Raw genomic sequence first — 12,354 nt, forward strand, 5'->3', positions numbered from 1 at the left:
GGGAAAGTGGAGTTGAGGTCGAAGATCAGTCATGATCTTATTGAATGGTGAAGCAGGCTTGAGGGGCCGAATGGCCTACACTTGCTCCTATTTCTCATGTTCTCATGAGCCATGGCTGACACTTGTATTGAGGCTTTAGAGGTGGTACAATACAGATTGACTAGAATGCTGCCTGGTGTGAGGAAATACAAATACAAAGAAAGACTTGAAAAAAATTATCTTTTTTCATTAGAACAACGCAGATTACAGGGCAATTATGGTAGAAGTGTTTAAAATTATGAAATGATTTGATAGGGTAGATAGAAGCAGACAGTTTCTAGTCATTGAGGGGTCTAGAATGAGGGGATATCGATACAATATTACAGTACATTAAAAGGGTTTCAGAAAAGAGAGCAGAAGAAACTTCTTTACACAGAGTTTTGAGGCTGTAGAATTTATTTCCAGGGTTAAGGTTGAAGCGGAAAATATGTCGAAATTGAAGGTTGGATAGATGGATGAAGGAAAAGGAGTTGAAGGGATATGGGAACAGGGTGGGTAAACGTGATTAGGACTATTCACTCGGGTGGAGGATAAACACTGATATGAAATGATTGGGTCAATTGGCCTCTTTCCATGTTGTAACTTCTATGTATTACAATGTATTTAAACTATTAAGCATTGTGTACAATTAGTCAGATGGACCCTGTCATTTAATATATGGAGCATATATCTTAGAATATATGGTTAATATGGTACACAACAGTTGAGGGCTAACTTTCCCACTTCACAGTCCTGGCGGGGTGCCTCGCCTGCCAGGAGCACAGATCAAAAATGTGTGTACATATTGCACACGATTTTCCAACCATTTAAAACTAATAAATAATAAACTTCGGGCGTTCACCATGATGAATGTTTTTCACTTGTTGTCTCTACTCCACTATGGCACCAAAAAGAACACGATCAAACACTGCATCACTGTCCCAGTCTATAAACTAGTTGAAGCCAGAAAATCAGCTGCAGTCCCGGGGCGCTAGGCTGCCTGCCAGGAGCACAGTCATAAAATTACACTATTGATCTTCACACTTGTTTGAGTTCCTCTCCAATCTCATCAGGCCCAGTGTCTTTGAGAGCCTCCCTCCCTATCCATGCTGACAGTCTCCTCTTATAAAGAGTCACTGTTGTTTTTCTTGGGGGACTTCACTACTTTGCAGTCCTTGCCTTCCTATGAGGTGCAACTTGCTATAAAAATAAGAACAGTAGGGATTAAAGAATGAATTGTCCATTTGAATGTCATTTTCAGAGTCTGTAAGAGTTATTAACTTAGCTTCCATATATATCCATCATGTTGATGTTGAGAAAGAGACCTGTGGCAGTTTGGAATTCATTAGTTCGTTGGAATCATTAACAACGAGTCGGTTTCACACCCCTATATATAGATTATGTCCATAATCTGTATTTTGGTGATAACATATACTAACATTGTAATCCTACCTCTGTGATCTTCTTTAAATCCTGAATCTTATTTCGTACTTCCTGCCAGGTCAGCCTTGCATGAAACTCTGATGTTTTTCACTTGTTTTCTCTGCTGCACTATAGCACCAAAAGATTGTTTCATTTACCCCTCCCGAGAATGGCATCAAACATTGCAACTCTGTCCCAGTCTATAAATTGGGCTCTTCAAATTTGGCAGCCAGCCAGAAGAACGAGGCTTGCTCTACACATTCTAACGCTGGTTGAACAAAACTGTTGACATTTCTATCAATTAGCAGGCAATGTAGGTAATTGTGAAACCACTGTTACTACAGGTGCACTACGATTGGAGGATTTCCTGCCATTGCTATCAAATTCATATTTCACAAATTCAATGACAGCAAAGTAAGTGCCAGTCACCACTTTGATTATCAGATGTTTAAATCTAAAACATGCTCCACAGTGGTTTAATATTGCTTGAAATAAGTATTATGGTACTTTCTGAATGCTGCAGTCAGATGTTAAGCATGTGTTTGAATAGTGACCATTAAAGCTGCCAAATGATTTTCCACAAATTAACCTGCAACTTCCGTTAAGGTAAAGCTGTGCCAAAAATCACTTGCTGAAACGTGATTTAAAATGCTGAAAAGAAAACAGCTACTCAATGATATTTTTAAAGAAAACATTGATTGACAAATTGGGGCAAACGCCCCTTCCCTCTACCAAACTGAAAAAGTTATAAAAATAATAAAGCTATTTATAACTGCCCTGTAAGTCACTCGATCTTTAGGACGTGTTTGTGTTGAAATGGCCCAAAGTTGAATGGACTGTAGGCAGCTTCAGAAGGTTATGGTAACAATGGAACTGTTGCCTTTTCAGCAGTTTTGTTCTGAAACAAACCACGATCAGGAAATGTATTAAGGAGTACACCCTCTATTTGTTCATGTGGATCGTATCGCAAAAATCTTTCAAGTGGGGGTGATTTTTATCCTTAATACTAGAAGCTAAAATCGTCAATTAAAAAATGGCATTACTTAATTTCATATCAGAACATTGAACACTATGAATTTACGACTATGATGCAACTTGTGTATTTCAATTTTTAAAAGATATTTCTTCTTCGTGTGTTTTTATTTTTAGGTGATAAAAGATGTTGTTGTACTTTGCAATGTAACCACTGAAACAGATGGATCCATGACAATTTTTCCTGTGAACAAGGCAGAACTGGAAAAGGTAATGAGATACAGATTTCCTAATACTACTTTCCAGGCTTAGCTACATTTTATACATAGCCTTAGAGGGATATCCGAAAGTACTTATTTAATCCGCTATCCCCATTAATCTGCTGTCAATTTTGTATTGCTTTCATAGATTTGAAATCCAAATGACGAGTAATCTTTCTTTTATTTTGTTAATTAAAGGAATAAGCGCTAATTAGCAAAAAAAATCATGTCCTTTCCGAGGCTAGATGTGGAAATATGAGGGTGAATTCAGCAGGGCTTTACACCCCGCACAAAGCCTTGCAAGCTAGCTGCGCAGATTAGAGCTAGGGCTATAACATTGAGGCTCGATTCTCTGATCTGAGCACCCACCTAGTGATGCGCCATGCTGGGCGTGGATGGAGCCCTGCTGAAAAATCAGCCTCAGCTTCCAACACCTCTTCCTTCTGCTTTCCAGAGCAGCAATCTGGTAGCCTGTGAATAAAATGGCCGCAGTTTCATCCAACCGCCATTTTGAGAACAAAATCTACTTTCTCTCTTTTTTTCTTCCTTTCAGTTTCTCCTGTGTATGCATATTTTTTTTTGTCCATTATTTTAACTCTTTTGTGGTTCTTTGTTTCTATCTATGTCGGTCTTTCCCTTTCTGTATTTCTTTCTCTAAGCTCTGTTTCTTATCTCCATCATCCCTTTATAAGTGCTATACATGTTAGTCACGGTTTGGGTTGGCTCAGATTTTGATTTGTCTTGAGAAGTGTGGGAAAGCAAACAAATTATGCACATTCCAGACAAAAGGCCTAGTTGTATTTTAATTGTACATAGTCTAAGGAAGTGTTAAGCCATCTGACTGAGAAGTCTGGAAAAAATAAGTTAAGCACATTTCAGTCTTCATTTATCCCACAGGTCCGTAGGGAAATTAACCTAAAAAACCAGACACTAACAAGGTATAAAGCAAATAATTGTCAAGAGAATAGGGACTGGTATAATAAACGGCTTAAGGATAACTAAAGCCACTATTAGAAATACAAGAAAACATGATTGTGGACAGGTGTAGTAGAGTAGATTTAAGGGGGAGCTAGATAAATGCATGAGGGAGAAAGGAATAGAGGGATATGTTGATGGGGTTAGATGAAAAAGGGTGGGAGGAGGCCCGTGTGCAGCATAAACACCAGCACAGACCTGTTGGGCCAATGGTCTGTTTCTGTGCTGTAAATACTATGTAATAAATGAATGGATGATGACAATCCAGTAGATGTTACATATCTTGCTTTCCAGAAAGCCTTCAATACAATGTTGCATGCACAGCAGTTGGAAAAGATTACATCATATGGCATCAGATATTTTAGTGGATAGGTAACTGGTTGCACGCTCATAAACAGAGGGTTACCATTGGGAGTAGATCGATATGGGGATAGCCATGAGTGGAGTCCCACAGGGCTCCGTGTTGGGACCATTGCTCTTCATTGGGGTAGATTTTTGTCTTTACCACCTGAAAGTTACTCATGACCTGGGCGAGCCCAGAGAGGAAAACCTGGTGGGGAGGTGACCACACCTGTTTCTAAAGCTGCCAGAATTTCCCTCCATTCATTGAAATCATGCAGGTCATTGCCCCAGTGAACAGATTACTGAAGCACGTGGTGAATATCAATGCCCTTCAGAAGGCAGTTGGACAAGTCCCTGAGAGAGGAGGCCACTTCCAATTACAAAGGGTATGTTGTGGTTAGCTGGGATTGGAAGGATTTATGGGTTACAGCAGTCCCCTGGAGTTTTGCTTAAGGGAGTCAGAGGAACTTTCCAGCATTTTCCTAAATTGACCTTCGGTTTTATCCTTTATTTTGTCTCTCCCAGGAGATTGCATGATTAGAGGGGTGGGTCAATGGTGTGTGTGTGGCTGCAGCATGTCTGGATCAGGGAGGCGTGATGGATGGGGGGCCTTTTCCTGCCCTTCGTTTTGTAGGTTTGTAACTCCTTTTAACTTGTTGATTTTGTTTTGCTTTTGTCAGGCATGCATTAAAAGGAATGCAGTGCCCCTCATCCATATCTCTTGTGGATAATGTGAACAGTACTTGTGATTCCTGTGATTCTCCACATACTGAGTTCAGTTCCTGATTTCAAGTGACTTATCAGAAGGGGGCACTCTCATGCAAACCTGAAGGGAAAGCTGCTGATTGGACAGCACCACTGGGGGATTCCCCTGATAGCTTAGTAGATAAATGCACTACCTGTGGTGTGGTCCTAAACCATACAGGAAGATCCTAGGTAAAAAATATCCCTGGCTTTTGCTGAGTTGGCTGATTTGAGCTAGAGTATGATAAGGATGCTATAATTTGCCTCCATGGGGGGAATTTTAACCCCAGAAAACAGATAGGTTTGGGTCAGGTGGAAGGTTAAAGTGTTAGATATTTGTATCCCAATCCTAACTCGCCCACTTCTGGTTTTAACGGAGGAGGGACAGGGGGCAGGCAACCTAGGAGGTTGGTTTGCACTTTAAATATTATAATGAGGTTGCATGCCTCATTTTGAAGCACCATTTTAAATTTAACTCTGGGCGGCTGGGTTTCCCGGCCCTCGGGGAACCTGGCAGCTAAAGGAAGGCGAGGACTGCTGGATCCAGGAGGTAGAACACTTTCCACTTACCTGCTGGATCCAGCGTACCTCCTCGCCAACCCCCTGCGATCGGACACCCACCCGCCCACCCCCCCCCCCGCCCCGGTTCCGTGACATCCCTCACGGGGCCTCTGACTACCCCGCCCCGACGAGGCCCCCGATCTCCGATCCCTCCTCAGGCCTTCCAGCTCCCGATCTCTGGCCTTCCAATCCCCAACCCCCGATTTCTGGCCTTCCGACCCCCCCCAGCCCCCGATCTCTAACCCTGCCTCCAGCTTTCCAATCTCTGACCCGCCCCCCCGACTTCCAATCTCTGATCCCTGGACCCAGACCCACCCACCCTGGCCTTCCAATCTCCAGCCCCCAATTACCGACCCCTGGCCTCCAATCCCTCCCTCTTTACTCTCTGTGCCACAGGCCTACCCACCTGACAGCCAGCCAGCCTCTCAATCTGGCTGGCTGTGGGCAGGAAACAGGGAAAAAAAATGTTAATCAGGCCTGGCCGTTAAATTCGGCAGGGCCTGAAGGAAATCCGTTCTCCCGAGTTTTCCGACCACAATACAGCACCCCCTCTGCTCCCTCCCTGCCTCGGAGTTAAAATCCTGCCCATCATGTATCTGGACTATGGATGGGAAAAAATAATCTGTTAGGTTCCTAATCCTATCCTTATCCAGTGATCCCTGCTGGAAACTGAATGGTTGTTTATTGAGCCAAATACAAAAGCAAAATACTGCGGATGCTGGAAATTTGAAATAACAACAGAAAATGCTGGAAATACTCAGCAGGTCAGGCAGCATCTGTGGAGAGAGAAACAGAATTAATGGTTCAGGTCGATGACCTTTCATCTGCAGCATAGGATGTTTGTTGAGGATGGAATTGCATCTGATGTTGATGCCCTCATGGTCAAATAGCCTGTTGGCGCCCTCTGTTCCAGATCATGTGATGTATAGCTCCCGCCAAAGGGCTGCCAATGCCTGTTGAACTGTAATCAAGCAAATGGCGTCGCCTTCAGCAAAGAATAAGAGCCACAAGAAAGTAAACTATAAAGATTACTGCAGGGATTCAACAAACTGTAAGATCAAAATATCCCGTAATAATGTCCAACTAAACTCTTATCATTCATACTCTACCTCATGCTCATGATTGCAAATTGTGCTGGCATATAAGTAGACAGAAAGTAATCGACTTGGGTACCAGGAGGCTGATCAACCACAGCCTTTCCAGTGCACTCCCACTTTAACTCCAGCAGGAGTGGAGCAGAAGGCTACATTAGGCTGGATCCGGCTATGCTAGGCCTTGGCTTTCACTCGGGCAGAGCCTTGTGAAGAGCGGATCTTCCGGCTGCTCCAAACATGGTCTGTGGTGTGAAGGGGGTATGGCCAGGGACATGGAACTCCCATGCCCATGTCCTGGATTCCAGCCAGTGGAGCATTGACAGCCAGTAAGCTGAGCCGAAGCAGGCATACCCTGGTGCTTCAGTGGTGGGTGTGGACCCACCTGAGAATCCAGGCCTGGATCATGGCATGGAAGAGGAGAAAATATGTTTGTAAAGGGGGCTGAGGTGGCACTATTTCTTTCCAGGAAGGCATCTAATTTGCATGCGGCTCATAGGTGCCCAGGCCACTACAGACACTTTTCTGGTGTCTCTGCCCCAGGCACTGGTAAATACAGCTCCTTTCTGCCAATGGGGAGAGAGGAAATTGCTCCTCTCTCTCAGACTCTCCCCTTTGGTCTCTGGGTGGGGGGGTGGGTGTGGTGTGGAATCTAATAAATGTTTAAAAACAAACCCTCACCTTTCTCTGAAGGACTTAGCCACTCCAATCACCTGGACCCCTCTCCCTCCAACGTAGGGCCCATGTCTGTCCACCTGGAGGCTTGTACACCTCATCTCACTCAATGACTAGCCTCCAGTCCTATGCCGGGTCATGGCTGAGTCAGATAAATGGGAACTCCCGGTGTAGGGAGATCCCACCCTCCGCTCTGTCTCTGGGGCCACCCCCTAATCTCAATGGCTCTAAGGGGCAGACGGAGGTGCTGCCCCTTACGAGGTCAGCTGACAAATCATGGAAGTAACTGGGTCTTTGCCATTTTCCGATGAGTTCTGCTGAACTCCTTCCAGAATCCCCAGGGATTTTGCTAGAAATACCAACCAGGAGAAATCTTCCCATATTTGTTTACAATGTTGCTGTGCGTCGCCACCAGAGGAAGTCATCCCCACAGGTTTTGTTGGAGAAAATCAGTGGAGAGTCAACAGCAATAGGAGATTGATCTTGTCTGATTTGCTCTTGCAGAAATTATCTTCAGAGAGGCCAAATTCAGATGGTGAAGGACATTTGGAGAATGGTACCCATGTTGGAACAACAGATGGTAAAGACCATGGTAAGTCCAATGTACATAATTGTATTTCAAGCACTGTCAATGTCTCTGTTAAGCTACCCTGTCACTTTACAATGTTGAATTTTATTTTCTTCACCTTGTATTCTTTCTTCATATTGCATAAAATCACACTGCTGAATATCACAAATACTCATACTGTGATCAATCAGATATCTGTCTTATTTCAAATCACAAAACACTTTTTAATATTTAATTGTGGGAAGTTTATCGCATGGCGGTATTGTGACAAGATTAAAATGTCTCTCTTAATTTTCGGAAGTTCTGTCGGTGCCTTTTTATTGGCTGAAATACATATCCTCTGGCTCATGTCAAAGGGGGATGAGTGGCCTCTCGCGATGCAGATTGCTTAGCAATTATGACAGACAGCTGCCATCAGTAGTGCAGGTCAGCAGCAGGGAAGACAATCACTCTCGTATCAGTTGTCTTGTTTTACAGGAGTAAACATGATGACCCCGATGTTCCTCTTTTGACTGTCGGCGCAACAGTGTGTGCCTTTTTACAGGGTGTTAAGCTGCGGAAAAGTGTGTGGGGCCCCATTATGCCAAGCCTCTTTTCCAGTCACATACGACGCACCTTTCCGCTGACATCATGGGCAATGGTGGATTCCTTGCAGCAAAATTCTGATTGCATGGTAATGACGCAAAAGTGACGTTTGAATGCCTTGTGTCATTTTGCTCATTAATAATCGGCGAGAGTCATGTCTACATTTTCATATGAAATGAGCGCTACACATCCTGAAACCAGTAGTGAGTTGAGGGGGCAGGTAGGTTGTATTCTGAGTGTTGAAAATAAATGTATTTTGGAGTGGCAGAGATTTTGGAATGTTCTGGTCGTCATTTTGTGCCTTCAGTGTGTGGGGGCAGCGGTTTCTGAGGAGTGCTTCAGGGGTCCAATTCTCATCTGATGCTATACCCCTTACACAGTGGGTGTCCATGTTGGGGCATTATTGTATTTATGTTTCCTGGAGGATGAGGAGAAGAATGAGCAGGAAATAATGGATGGCTGGGAAGTCAGGATACATTGCAGGTGGAGGGCTCCTACCCACAGTTATCCTGTCAACCAAATTTCCCAGCACGAACACAATTATTTGGACATTACAGACTGGTTGAATGACCTGAAATTACATATTTCACCATTTTACTTATTGCATGTTCTTTTGTGGGTTTTTTTAATTGTTCCATTGCCTCACTGAAATTATCTTTTCTGTTATCAGCTCCCTGCTTTTCTTCATAACCAGGTTATAGGTCGCTCAGCCCCATTAACTTCCTCTCTCTAACTGGAATAACTTGTTTTCTTCCTTTTTTCCCCAATGCTCCTGAAATGCTTGTATGTCTTTCAGTTTTCAATTCTGAATGTGGCTTCTGTCCAAACTTTTAACCTGCCTTTTCCCTCTGCAAGTGCTAACTGACCTGTTCTGTATTTCCAGCACTTACTGTTTTTCTTTCAAATTTCCAATGTTTGCAGGGTTTTTTTTTTACTTGTACTATAGATTAAAACATCGGACTAATATTCTACCAAGCTTTATATTTTTATAGAAGCATAACTTAAAAGCATATCATCTCTAGCAGTGTATTTTTTTTCCAATGAAAGAGTGTTGGGGGTGGCCAAAATTCCACTTACCTGAATTTTTTTTGACAGAACAACACCCAGTAACTGCCATGCTCCATGGATTGGCGCATTTGTCCATGGGGACAGAGGTTACAAGATTCCAGTCGATATTTCCAAATTCCGAAATTTGTTTGCCAAAGCTGTTGGGAAAAATTACCAATTAAGCTTCTTAACTCTCAGAATGATACAGCACAGAAGGAGGCCATTCGGCCATCGTGCCTGTGCTGGATTTTGTAAGAGCTATCCAATTAGTCCCACTCCCTTGCTCTTTCTCCATAGCCCTGTAAATTTTTCCTTTTCAAGTCTATATCTAATTCTCTTTTAAAAGTTATTATTGACTCTGCTTCCACCACGCTTTCAGGCAGTGCATTCCCAATCATCATAACTCGCTACGTAAAAAAAATTTCCTCATCTCCCCTCTCTTCGCTTTTGCTAATTATCTTAAATCTGTGTCCTCTGGTTACTGACCCTCCTGCCAGTGGAAACAGTTTCTCCTTATTTACTCGATCAAAACCCCATATAGTTTTGAAAACCTCTATTAAGTCTTCCTTAACCCTCTCTGTTCTAAGGAGAACAATCCCAGCTTCTCTAGTCTCTCCACTTAACTGATCCCTCATCCCTGGTACTATTCTAGTAAATCTCCACTGCACCCTCTCCATGAGGAAGAGCTAATTAATTGGGTCATCTTACAGTGTGTTCCAGGGCTCTGTGGACTTGTCACTTTGAAGTCCAGAGCTGATGCTAAGGGGACAAAGTCATCTAAACATTGGCATTTGCCCTATGGTGGCTGTCATCATTGAATAGAACCCTAAAATTTACAGCACAGAAGGAAGCCATTCAGTCCATTATGCCTGTGCTGTCATTGCAGCAAGAACAGCCTTCTCTTAAAGCCAGGCTTTCATTTCAGAAAGCAGTGTGGTCCCTTAAAGGGGAACTGCCTTCTAAAAAAAAAAAAAAATAATAATAATTTTAAAATAGACAGTTTTTAACCCTTAGAGCTCAACTGCCTTCTGAAAAAAATTAACGTTAAATTGAATTCCCAAATGGAAGTCTTCAGCTCTTAAAGCTGAATTCCCTTCCTCACCTCAAAAAATGGGAAACGTGCTTCAGCACTAACACAAATGGCTCAGCAAGCCAGGGAAGGGGCACCCAGGGTGTTGCACACAGCACTCCAGCTTTGTGCAGGGGGTCAACACTGCAAGAGAGGTCCTCTACCCACAGGGGCCAGGAGGCCCTCCAGAAAGAAGGATGTAGGACCAGATCACCGAGGCCATCACTGCCAGCAGTGTTGCCCCTATCACCTGGCTCCAGTGCCCAAAGAAGCTTCAAGACCTCAGACCAGTGGTTAAGGTCAGTGAATTCACCTTCAAAAGCTGTCTCCTACCAACTCCACCAGCCTCTCTCACTTCTCAATGCACAACTTCTTCCCACCTAACCACCCCCCCCCCACCCCACAAAATCACTCACCTACCAACAATCTGTACCAAACATGAGGCACACCTCCTATTCCTAGCTTCACCTCACTCCCTTGGAGGAGTTGGTGCTGGCCATTCTTGTCAGGGGCATAGCTGAGCCCTTAGAAACATAGAAGATAGGAGCAGGAGTAGGCCATTCGGCCCTTCGAGCCTGCTCCGCCATTCAATGAGATCATGGCTGATCATCCAAATTCAGTACCCTGTCCCTATAGAAACAGCGGCGGGACTGAAAAGATACAAGATGCCGGTATCCTCATACGTTATCCTTCTTCTCGCATGCACCTCTTGTTTTCCCACTCTCTCCTCACCACAACTCCACCCTTGTGCCTCCCTCATTTCACACACCCAAGAAATGCAGCCTGCCCAGCCAGTGGTTGACCAAGAAGAGGGAGAGGAGAGTGATGAAGAAGAAACACCGTCACTCGATTTGACACTCCCAGCCCAGCCACCAGCTCCTCAAGGTCGACCTGCATGGCCGTCTGCAGTCTTCCCCACTGAAAGTCAGCAGCCTTCCACCAGCCATGCTGCAGCCACTGGGGTAGCACTGCATGACATCAGCAGGATAGGCAAAGGCACACACAAGACAGTCACTAAGAGAATGCGTAAGGGTGATGAGTTGATTTCTTGATGTCATATTGGATGGATAGAAGTATAAAGTTGGATTGGAAAGTTTGCTTTGTGGTGGCTTTTATTTCAGCATTGTGGCCAAGAGAACACTGTGATGGTCAGTAACAGAGGGAAGGGAAGGTGTGGGACAAACGTTGAAATGGGAATTGGGGTTGTGGTCATTGGTACTGCAGGCAGAATATTCCATCCTGGATATCCCGACCAGAAAGGGGCTGTCTGGGTTGCATCCTTCCTTCTGCTTCTTACTCTTCTGCATCTTCCTTTTCTGCATCTTCCTCTTCACTCTGCAAATTCTGCAAATACTCAGCCGGTCAGGCATCTCGACCTGAGATGTGAACTCTCTTTCTCTGTCCACGGATGCTGCCTGACCTGTTGAGTATTTGCAGAATTTTCTGTCTCCTCAGAGGCTGCCTTTTACCATCCGAGGCCTTGCAAGTGTCCAGCAGCACTCCCTGCACCCTTTAAAAACTTTTACCATGTATTGCGCCAAGCCACTACTTCAATAAAATATAAAAAATGCAGTCCCAAAGCTTAAATGCAAACTTACCTGAAGGATGTGTGTGTCCCTTTAAGAAGTGCTGACAGCATCTCAGTCTGTATGCTGCATGCTAGCTTTTCAGAGCGAGCTAAGGACCCAGCCCTAAGCTCAGCCCAAAGGTTGAAGTTCGCAGAGCGTGACGTTAAGTTGGCTTTGGACGCTGACTGACTTCACGCTCTCCAGGTTTGCATGTCCAGGGCCAGCGCTGCTAACAGCAGCACTATGGCCAACACCAAAATGGCGGCCGCTGAGTCCCGCGCTAGAGGCAGGCGATAGAGTGGCAGCTGCCATTTGTCCAGGATTTCAGCACAACCAGGTGGCGTTAAGTTGCCCAATTTTTACCCCTCTGTATAAAATAAACTTCTAACTTCCCCCTTCGTTCGTTAATGATAACCCTGACTCTCTGGCCCCTTGTTACTGATTCAATCATCTTTTC

General features: G+C 44.3%; 1 protein-coding gene across 3 annotated transcripts in view; it reads left to right on the plus strand.

Moving 5' to 3' along the window:
* The window catches only part of afap1 (actin filament associated protein 1), a 330,702-nt gene that overhangs the window by 250,776 nt on the left and 67,572 nt on the right, over positions 1 to 12,354 (plus strand). For all 3 annotated transcript variants that reach the window (XM_085961916.1, XM_085961897.1, XM_085961906.1), the window contains exons 7-8: positions 2,590 to 2,682; positions 7,565 to 7,652. In XM_085961916.1, the coding sequence (XP_085818042.1) occupies positions 2,590 to 2,682; positions 7,565 to 7,652 (181 nt within the window). The remainder of the gene's footprint in view (positions 1 to 2,589; positions 2,683 to 7,564; positions 7,653 to 12,354) is intronic.

The sequence above is a fragment of the Somniosus microcephalus genome, chromosome 2, assembly GCF_052327205.1.
Source record: "Somniosus microcephalus isolate GS21.2 chromosome 2, FLI_Smic_1.0, whole genome shotgun sequence".
In the NCBI taxonomy this organism is placed as follows: domain Eukaryota; kingdom Metazoa; phylum Chordata; class Chondrichthyes; order Squaliformes; family Somniosidae; genus Somniosus; species Somniosus microcephalus.